This window comes from Sabethes cyaneus, chromosome 2 (assembly GCF_943734655.1).
Source record: "Sabethes cyaneus chromosome 2, idSabCyanKW18_F2, whole genome shotgun sequence".
Lineage (NCBI taxonomy): Eukaryota > Metazoa > Arthropoda > Insecta > Diptera > Culicidae > Sabethes > Sabethes cyaneus.
The window spans coordinates 99,567,729-99,578,998 of record NC_071354.1 but is presented as its reverse complement, the minus strand read 5'-3'; the positions used below and the strand labels follow the sequence as shown (position 1 = coordinate 99,578,998).

Below are 11,270 nucleotides of genomic sequence, written 5' to 3'. Positions count from 1 at the left end.
TCGATCTGTGTTCGGACGTTCTGGTACAGCTCAGGACACTTTGACAACCGGTTTTCTAATGACTGAAGCCTGCGCAATCCCATAGGATGACTATCAGGAAACTTCACAGATCCCGTTTTGCAAAGCAAACCGGTTTCAAAACGTTCTCCGACGTGTTTGGTAGTTCTCTCCATTATCTCTCTCGCTCTTTTATCATCGGCTGATTCCGCTGTCTTCACCACCACCGACTCTTTTAGTGCGTAGTGCTGCTTCAGAAGATCGTGGATATCCTCATTGCTGATCTGCTGGTGAAAGAGAACATAACATATCCTCCCGCTGGATCTGGTAGCTTTGGACCGTAGGCCGTCCAGCCTAGTCTACACCGCACAGCGATTGGCCCCACAGTGGAATCCATCCTTACCTCTAACGGCGCAAAGGAGTGAATGTAATTTAACCCAATAAGTATTTCTGGGTGGCCATCATACGACTCAATCGACAATCCACGCGTATATGGATATTGCGAGGCAAGATGTGTGACACCTAATAATCTTCTCTGCTGTGTAGACTGATGCCAGCTTTTGGATTTAGAGACACTGGAGTGTTGTCGGAAGATTCAAACAAAAAACTTTTGTGGCCAAACTTCTTAATAATAAATTTAATGCCCCGGGTTGGCTCTCCCGTATCGATTTTTTAGTTTCACAGCATCGTTCATCGAATTTGCTTACAACCAGATCCATGAAACTATGTGCGGTTTTTATGGATTACTGACGTCGAAGAATTATTTGAATACGGAAATATTTCCTCACGCGTTTTCGGTAGAAAGTTAACAAACTCCAAGATGCTACAAAAGCTTTAGTTTTAGTTTTAATGTTAGAAAAAATCACAGTCTGACCAAGTCAGTGCTTAAAACAAAAATCAATAAGAATTGCAAAATAGACCTTGTCATCATAGATCGAATTGAAAAAATTTCTTAAACAATTTTACTAAATTTTAAAAAACAGCATCCTTATGTTTTATTTCACTTGGAAAGACCGTTTATTATAAAATTCGATTCAGTATTTATGACTTTTCATCTTCATCCTTACTTTCATACCCAACAAATTTCCAATTTCTTTCGATTTTTGCGCCTATTCCACTTACTTCTTCCCGGAAAAGGTTTCTGTATCGTTGCAACAATTCTTCGAGCAGCTTTACCTTTAGCTCTGGTACGTAACGATTTACATAAGACCAAATATAATCGATACTAGCACCATGAGGATGTACTACTAAAAACGTAGAGACCAGTGTAATGACTCGAGCCTCATTCGGATCAATTGTGGCAGGCAGGGCTGCTTCAGCTGGAATCGGCTCTGCGATGGGAGCTGGAGCAGTCGCCACTGATTTAGTTTCGACTTCGGACACTTCACTTTCATCCACTTCAGATTCTGCTTTGGACGACGAGGAAGCGTTGGTTGTGCAGGATGACAGCTTTGACTGAGTGGTCGCGATTTTTGTCTTCAGAAGCAGCTGTTTCACATTAGCGTGCTTTAATTTTTCCTCCAGATCCTGGATTTTATTGTGACGCTCCATCTCTTTGTAATTGTAGTCTAATAGTTGGGTCTGCAGATTGCGGATTGTCTCTTGCAAAACTTGAATTTGCATTGTTTTCATTTCAAGATCCGATCGAACTGACTGTGTTTCCGCTTCAGATGAACTGTCAATTCTTTCCTAAAATTTATACATCGCAATTTGTGAGTTGGGGACGTTTGCTTGCCGTCCTATTACCTCTAACCAAAAGTTTATAGATCATACCGTATCAAGTATAAATACTTACTTTCCGGATATCCCAGCGGGACTTTTTAGCAGAGGATCCCTCATCATCGGATAGATCCATTTCATCATCACCGACATCATCCAGTTGTATGCTCCTTATATCCTAATGAAAGCGCCACAGGAATGAGGAGAAAACCAAATTTGGTCATGTTAGTCTAAGCAATTCATGTCAAACATTTATACTCTTAAAACTAGACTTATTGGTATTATTATACTGTTACTATCAAGAAGGTAATATTATTCAAAAATTATATCGAAAAAATAATTTACTCATTCAAATGTTTCCTGATTATCAGTATCCTTTGATGTGCGCTTCCCCAGCATATTAGCAAGAGCGTCAAGGTGCACTAGTTACATTGTACCTTCGTGCGTCCGTCAATAATAATGATCAGGCATTTCAAAGTCCACAAGTTACTAACGAATGATCACTGGTGCTAACTTATGCTGTGGGTTTGAAAAGTTCTTGGCTTTAACGTGCTTACTACTTACCTTAGTTTCCATAAGCCATAATATTCTACAACTGAAATTCACTTCGACGAAAAATCAATTTGGGTCTGTTTATGATAAAAACCAGTGTTTTGCCTTACATCATATGTGATTTATCCCAGCAAACATTTTATAGATCTACGAAATAATCATTCACTTTTTTCAAAACTAAATTAAGGAAACAATAACTTCCCAAGTAACCATTGGTTTGTATGGCACCCTTATTGTGGCTTTTATGACAAATTTCGGTCACTAGAACCGTTATAAGGGTGTAATAAAACGTACTTGTTACTTGGCTTGTTAAACTATCATAGAACAAAAATGTTTTTTGGGATGTTGTAATATATTATAGTGTCAAGACTGGGAACATGCCGTGCCAGTGATAAAAATAGGATCTACTGATAATTAAAAACAAAACAATATTATATGTATCTTGCTTTAAAAGGCGAAGTAAACATTGAAAGCAACTAGATCATGCAGGATGATTAACTCAATTTGCAATTATCTAAAACTGAAAATCAATGCAGAGAACTGAAATGTATGTGATTAGTATAAATAAAAATATATTACAGATACAATCATGTTTAAGCATTTGGTTAGACAACCCGCGTGTTTCCGAAAACTACGCGCGCGTACCAGATAAAACTCTGCCTTCCTCTGTGAAGCTAGATGCCTCGACCCTCGAAAGCGGGTGGGGTATGATACGCACGGTCGTCAACGAGGCCGCAACCGCGGTGCTAAGTGCAGAAACCTCGAGCGCACGAAATGGTTGGTTTGACGGGAATGAATGCCACGCGATTGCCACAAGCGATAGACAGGGAAAAAAATTTGGAAAAACTATCTAAGAATATCCACGAGAGAGAATTTGGTTAAGTATCGACGAGCGCGGAATGAGTTGACCACGATCCTGAGGAGGAAAAGGCGCTAGAAGGAGGACATAAATCGTGTGGAGCTGGAACAACTTATTCCAGGTTAATGACACGCGAAAGTTTTACGAGAAGGTGAACCAAACGCATAAGAGCTAGACATGTGTAGGGACGAGGGAGATCTAATCACAAACGAGCGCGTGGTGGTCGACAGGTGGAAGCAGTTCTTCGATGAGCACCTCAACGGCGATATAGCAACGCAACGTAACCTAGAATTGCTTATCCAATGACAACAGCGTGCCGGCTCCCGATCTCGAAGAGATTCGGCGAGTCGGCGAGAAATCCGTCAGTTGAAGAATAATAGTGCCGTCGGAAAGGACCGACTCCCGGCAGAACTCTACAAAAATGGACAAGAACCGCTAGCAACGGCACTAATTTCTGTGATATGGGAGCAGGGCTTGAAAAGGGATCGCAAGTTGAATGTGACTGCCGTGAATGCGAATTTTCCGCATTCAAACTCCGCTTTTTGAACGATCATTTGACTGTTTTTTGAATTCAGTCAATGCGCCGCTTGCGCTGCTGCCGTCTTACAATTCATGCGGCATCTCTGCAGAAGCAAACAGTCAATCTCCCGTTTTGCTTTGCGCTTTGAGAATATAAACTGCAAACTGACTGGAAGCATACGGTGACGTATTTTTTCGTTTCTCTTTTTGTCTCCAAATCGGCTGCTCACAGTAATAGTTTGTCACCCGGACGTCGGTCCGACGCAAGCAAAATATTCGTTTGTATTGGGCGGAGTCCGACCGACTTCTTCCATGCACATGTAGTGGTTGTTTTTTTGTAGTATTGAATCATACGATTGTGCGGTTGCTTTTCGTAAGCGTGGTGACTGCCAGTCATTTGACTGTTTTGCAGTCATTTGCTGCTCCAAACGGTAAAGACAACTTGATCGAAACGAAAATGTTAAAAAACTTTAGAATCCGTTCATACTACTGCGTGCCATCGGCGTTTGACTGAGCAAACTGCCAGTTGTGTTATGCATAGCGTTCGTATTCCATCACTAAACGGACGGTGTGAACTTGAATGCGCGTTGGTGGGACTGCGGTAGAAAAAAAGGATCGGTCGAAGCCCTGTATGGGAGGAAGAGAAACTATCGGAGGAGTGGATAGGAGGTGTAGTCTGTCCCATCTACAAAAGGGCGACAGGCTAAATTGCTGTAATTACCGCGGTATCACGCTGGACAACGCCGCCTACAAAGTGCTCTCACAGATTATGTTGCAGCAGAATTCATAGGCAGTATCAGGCGGGCTTTATGGGGGCCCGTGCTACTACTGAGCAAATTTTTACTCTCCGATAAATCCTCCAGAAATGTCGAGAGTACTACGTGCCTACGCATCATATTTTCGTGGATTTCAAAGCAGCATACGATACATCTGAACGAGAACAGCTGTGGCAGATAATGCACGAGTACGCTTTTCCGGACAAACTGACGCGACTAATCAAAGCTACTCTGGAGCGAGTGATGTGCCACGTGCGCGTTTTGGGGACACTCTCGAGTCCTTTCGAATCGCGCAGAAGGTTGCAGCAAGGGGATAGACTGTCCTGTATGTTATTCAATATCGCTATTGAAGGTGTAATCCGGCGAGCGGGCATCGAAACGAGAGGAACGATCTTCAGCAAGAGTAGCCAACTCCTAGCTTTTGCAGACGACCTCGACATCATTACTAGATATCTTGAAACGGCGGAGACAATCTACGCCAGACTAAAAACGGAGGTTAGGAGGAAAGGGTTACAAATCAATGCATCGAAAACCAAATATATGGTCGGAAGAGGCTCCAGAGAAAGCAACGTTTGCCTTTCACGGACAGTGACTATTGACAGCGATGAACTGGAAGTGGTTGATGAGTTCGTATATTTGGGATTTCTGGTCACCACCGACACCAATACAAGTCCAACGACGCATTCAAGCTGGAAATCGAGCCTACTTTTCCCTCCCGTACTAAACGCTAATCTGACCGGTAGTCCTCTACGGACTTGAGACAGTAACTTTGCTTACGGAAGACATACGTGCACTAGTGTTGCGGACTATTTTTGGCGGAGTACAAACGGAAAACGGAGAGTGGCGGAGACGTATGAATCACGAGCTACAGGCACTGTTTGGAGAGATTCTCATCGTAAACCTGGCAAAAGTTGGGAGACTACGGTTGGCCAGCCATGTCGCAAGGATGCCGGACGACTGTGCAGTGAAATCCGTTCTCTTCAAGAATCCCACCGGCACCAGGAATAGAGGGGCTCAACGTGCTAGATGGCTCGATCGGGTTGAAGCCGACTTGCGTGTGTCGAGACGCGCAACGAGTAGCCCAGGACGGACTACAGTGGAGTGGAATTACTGATACGGCAAGAGCCACCATGGCCTTCGGCTGATAAAGACTGTTGTTCTCTACTGCATTTCACAAACATGGAGAATGCTTGAGGAAGAATGCTAAGAACGACTTCTAGCTAACGGAAAATACAGGCGGAGGAGGAACCCAGAACTCGCACAGCTCTGTGAAGAACCCAATATTCAAAAGGCGACTAAAGCTAGACGGATACCGCGGGCGGGGTATGTTGCAATAATACCAAACAATTACCTTGCGAAGCTGGTGTTTGCAACAAGACGACGAAGAGGATGGTTAGATCAGGTGGGGCGAGATCTGTCAGTGAGTCATGGTATCGAAGAAATTAGCGAGCGGCAGCCCACAGCCGTGTCAATTGGAGAAATTTTGTTCATCACGGAAAGCCAAAATAAGCAAAGTATTGATGCCACCTTCCTTTTTCGGAACTTGAACTTCTGCTTGATTCTTTTCATATTTTTGCACACCATCGTAACTCGAAAGTCGGATCATTTAAATAATAGCTTTTAATTTATAAAGATGATGCAAATTGAATCATCAGTAGAATGACCACTGAAAAGATCAGCAGAACATGCACACATCTAAATACAAAACACGACAAATTTTAAAAGCTAAATTCTATTCTATATATCGTCTGTGGCTTAGTGACTTTTGAAAAATATTACATTTACAATGATTGTTGATTATTTTAGCGTTGCTTAGAAAGATGAAAACACAAAATGAATACATGCTTAGGTAACATGAGACACTAAAATGAGATAACACACATGCACATGCAACGATATAAGCCGAAAATACATACCAATGATTGCTTCTTCCAGGCGTCGATGTTTTTTCTCTGGGCTTTAGTAAAATGATCCCAAACCTTCTTGTGACTGGCCGCAGTGAATACTTTTTCAATCTGATTGACTGAATTGGATTGAAGTGGAAAATAATAACAGTGATAATAATGATAGAGCATTTTTCGAACGTTTCAGTTGTGTTTGTTTGTCTGTGTAATAACGGACTTATAGGAGAGGAAAAAAGGGATTCTATTTGGTGTGTTTGGTTGTAATATTGTTTAAAGGAAAATTTCGTTAGTTCGAGGAAAATTTCGTCGAATGAAAGCAGGGTATGACACTCGGGAAACACGAATTTATGTACACTTCTGTGAACGTTGGATGTGCTGAATCCACGCTAACATCCGCAAAATTGATAGAATAGAAGAAAGACGTCAGCGATAGAAAAAACTTTCTAGGTATTATTCATTGATCGCAAAAGCAACTTATTTGGAAGTGCTGGAGATGAACGGACCATGGACCAAAGAAAAATGACGGAACGAACATTACACTTATGCTAATACACTGCAAATTACCGTAAGTTGGCTCACTGCTATTTGATGGCAAATTGCCTAATTCGATGGCTGGTATTCTACATTCTGTTGTGCGAAATATACGATTACATACCTTCGGTGTGAACGAATTGTTTCCTCACCAAAATCACGTGGGCTATATTTCGCCCTCTTTCCGGCTTTTGGTTCTAATGAGATTGGTGTAAAAAAGAAGTTATTTTCGAAAATACAATACCTTTGGAAAATAATATTTGAGAACGTTTGCAGCATCCTTTATCACTAGGCATTGACTAAGGTTTTCCCGAAGGTTAATTTGTTTGGAGTGGAACTGTTAGTTTTTAATAGGGATATTATTTGGAGAGAGAGTAGTGATCTGCCGATTGCCAACAAATTTAGAAATTTGAAAAAATACAGTTCAAAACTAATTATTAAAAAATGTCATTCCGATTCAACAATCATAATGTTGGAGTTGTTTTTAAGTGACACAAATAAAGGCCTAGGTAAATCAATCGCCAGACTCATTACTTTTACCGATAATATGATGGAAATCAGGAAAGGCTGTAGGAATTGACCTCTGGTTGCCGAATAAGCAACCGGTTATATTGCCAATGGTTTTTTCCAAATTTAACTGATGTGCTATAATAAAGAACTACGTACTTACATTCAATTAACATGCTCTGCATCTGTTTTCTGTACATTTCTCGTGCACGACTCAATTCTTCATCACAAATTGCTTTTTCGCTGAGAAGTCGCCGAACGTGTGAATTGGTGCTTTGGATCATAGTGTAGAAGTTGTTAGCATTCTTCTTGCTGCAGTCACCTCGTTCGAGCCACGTTATAAGAGTCGTAACAGCTTTAACAAAACTTTCATCATTTTTTAGCCTTTCAGCAACCGCCGTAGCCTCGTGATCAGTATAGTGAATAACTGGCTGAGGCGAGAGCGGTCGAAGACGGTCTTCTTCCACTCGTTCACGATGACGCCTTTCGCGCTGCAGTTTACGTTGACGGCATTCGTAATCATATTGATCATCGCGAGCATGTGCATAATCTACGTGCAAAGTTCCAAATGAGGATGGATCCTTTGGTTCCGGTGTAGTATAATTGAACCCACCACTGCTTATCTTAACCCGATAACCAGACAGATAAATAGCAGAGTCCACCGATGCTTCGAATACATAACGAATGTGGCAAAAGTTTTTCTTTGAAAAACGAAGTGTTGTTATCTCTCCACACCGTTCGAAAATCTCACGGATCACTTCTTCCGTGATTGCATTAGGTAAGCCACCAACAAATACGGTTCGGCATCCTGGTGGACGGTCAATCGTTTTTGGCGCAGGACCATTTGGATTTGGAGGAAACAGTGTACAAGATTTACAATATATAATCTCCTTACCGTCTTCTGATTGGGTAAGGTTTAATCCTTGAGATGTCATATCTACTGCAGAATTAATCTGTTGTGTCATAACAGGAAATGTTTGCATTCCGATCAAAGAAGATCCATCCATCATGTTAACCATTCCTGGTGTCATCATCATAAACCCTTGAGGCTGTTGTATCAGCTGATTAAACAAAATTGGACCTCCGGTATTATCAACGGCTAGTTGGCTCGCTTTTTGAACCATACTATCTTTTTTCTCGCCGGTTGAAGGTCCATCTCTCGTAGAATCACGTTCTGATGCCGATTCGAGATCCATAGGAGCAGAACCAGATTGTGAATGACTCTGTTTTCGGGTGAAATCCAATGAACTGCTATTCAATATTGTGGCTGCATTTGTTGTTGTAGTCATAGGAGTTATAAAACCACTGCCGTTTGCAATAGTTCCCATAATTGGATCTATCCGAAAAAAAGTCAAGAGTAATTATTTTTCTTTTATTTCAATTATGTTCTTACGCATTGCAGCAATCGCATTGCCCGGTAATGGATTTAATGCAAACGACATAATTTATGTCACTAATGAAGCTTTTTCGAAACAGATTATTGCACAAAATCAAAATTATTTTCACCAAAAAATTTCAATCGATTTTTTCTTCCCTTCATTACAAACACACCAAAGAACAACTATCTAAGGTATCTCATACTTGCACTTTGGAAAAATTAACAGGACATCAGGTAATTATTAAGCAATGATAATAAAGCACTATTTATTGTTCTATTTATTATTATTACCTAATGTAGAAGTATTTAGTATTAACATAACACAAGAACGATAAGATTTTGCTTAATAATGTCGCATATAATATGTATGAGAGATAAGGATACCTTACACGTTCATTTCATGTACATTTTTGACATTCTCTTTTCGATTACTTTTATTCCTGAATTCCTGGATGATATTTATCAAACGAGGCACACAAATTCTCAGACTAAAATTAGATGGAAACGACATCTATGAACAGCTAGCAAATTAAATCAACATGCACGCTCATTAAGCTTTATTTAAGTTCAGCAAAAATATATCCATTATATTTCTAATGCATTATTACTCTTAGAGAACGACCATGGGTTTAAGAAAAAAGTTTGTATGTAAAAATTTGTTCAAAACTATGCGTAGAATTTGATTTTGTTTGAGTTTTACAAAAAAGATAAAATTTAGATATTTTTGCAAAATTTGTCTAACTTCAAAATTATAATAAAAATATTTAAAAAAATGTCCGTCGATAGCTGTTCATTATATTTTAGGGCATAATTTAAGGTATCTTTAAAAATCAGAGGGGAAGCCGTTCAAATAATACGTAACGCCAAAAACGCCATTTTCACGAACCCCCAACCCCTTGTAACATTTTGTAACAATTGTTTCTCACACCCCCACCCATACCCGTAACGTGTAACTTATACAGTTGAATGAATGCTCGATCGCTTTGCCAATGATTGCGACACAGTAACTTGTTTAAATTTAGCTCACAAAGTTTTTGTTGTAATTTTACATATATTTCATGAATAGTTTATTTTTTCGATACATATTTTTATCTATAACATTACGTGTAACATGACCGCTCAAAGCCCCTCTTCCAAATTTGCGTAACAGTCTGTATAACAGAAATTTAAGGAACCCTGCTGCTTTACGTAATATTTGAACGAGACCACGGTTTGTGTACAAGACACGACCGCATATGTAGGTGACGTAGGACTACGTATGTCTTTTTGCTGTGATAAGGACATGTATGTAATCATTCGATTCTTTATGTATACATGCTATATGCACTGTACAAGATTCTGGAAAATTGTCAAACAGAACGAGTGAGAGTTCATTTTCCTATGCTGCTCCAGCAAAAAATAACTCTCACTCGTTCTGTTTGACAGTTGACTTATCCGCCCCTTTCAAATGTTGGTCGACAATTATTTCCAGAATCGGGTGCTATGCTACAACACGGAGGAGGGTCAGAAGTGCGTTCCAATCACCGCAGGGGTTCCGCAAAGTTCCATACTGGGCCCGGTGTTGTGGAACGTCCCCAAGCAACCAAAAGTTCGAATTTCACTTAAGTAACAAACTTGAAAGTTCATATTTGGTTCAAATTTAGTTCCGCAGAACTTTCTTGCTGAACAACCAGACACTACATTTGTAAACCGAACTACATTCTCATTAAAGTACCGTTAATATCTGTAGCAACTTGAAAGTCCAACATGCAGCTTGAAAGTTCAACATACAACTTGAAAGTAACTTAGAGTTCGGATAATGGTGCCTAAGGAAGGTTAACAAGCTTTATGTCTATGGAGGTATAGCTTGGTAAGCAGCGTTACCTGTAATTAACCGAACTTCAAAGTTGCCTTGAGTTCGCTGCATAGAGCGCTAAGCAGCTTCTGAAGAAACTTTGACAAAAGTTTATAAAACAGCACTTGTAGTTCTATTTTTATACTTTTCCATTTTCTACCTCCGCCTCTTCCTAACTTTTGTAAAGTCGGTTCATGCAACTAAGATAGACCATTTAAAAAAAGCCTAACTAACACCGACCGCTACTGGATTTGAACCCGAGCGTTCCTCGTTACATGCCTATCCTGATGCATTGCGCCATCTCTGACGCCGCTAGTGACATGAATTTTGCCGATGAGTTGTTCTTAAGTGTAAGTTCGTTTCGGGGCTGTGATAAATGAGAAATTAGCACATCGAGTAAAGCACGATGCAAATCGCATCCCAAGCAGCACCATTTGTTGTATGAAGGGTTACGCAACTATAATTGAAACATTCAAATATGGTAAAAGTTCGCATCAGTTACCTTTATCGAAGTGTTATGTGATTGAAAAAGCGCAAGAGGTGGAGCCTATATGCAACTAATTGTTACACATATGTTTTATGAAACATCAATGCGCTAGAATGCGCATTATCTATCCATTCGCGACTACGATATTAAGAGATTTTAAGCCTGTTCGCACTCTCATGAAATCCTATGCCGCGTTGTCAAAACTCG

The 11,270-nt window shown here is 40.3% G+C and overlaps 1 protein-coding gene across 1 annotated transcript; it reads right to left on the bottom strand.

Moving 5' to 3' along the window:
• Positions 1–985: 985 nt before the first annotated feature.
• LOC128738737 (ecto-NOX disulfide-thiol exchanger 2) lies at positions 986–8,965 on the bottom strand. The gene is made up of 5 exons (XM_053834082.1): positions 8,758–8,965; positions 7,528–8,700; positions 6,339–6,445; positions 1,793–1,894; positions 986–1,686 (listed from the first exon to the last, which is right to left on the bottom strand). Exons 1-5 carry the CDS (start codon positions 8,804–8,806, stop codon positions 1,039–1,041), a joined length of 2,079 nt encoding a protein of 692 aa, XP_053690057.1. The 5' UTR covers positions 8,807–8,965; the 3' UTR covers positions 986–1,038.
• Positions 8,966–11,270: the final 2,305 nt, after the last annotated feature.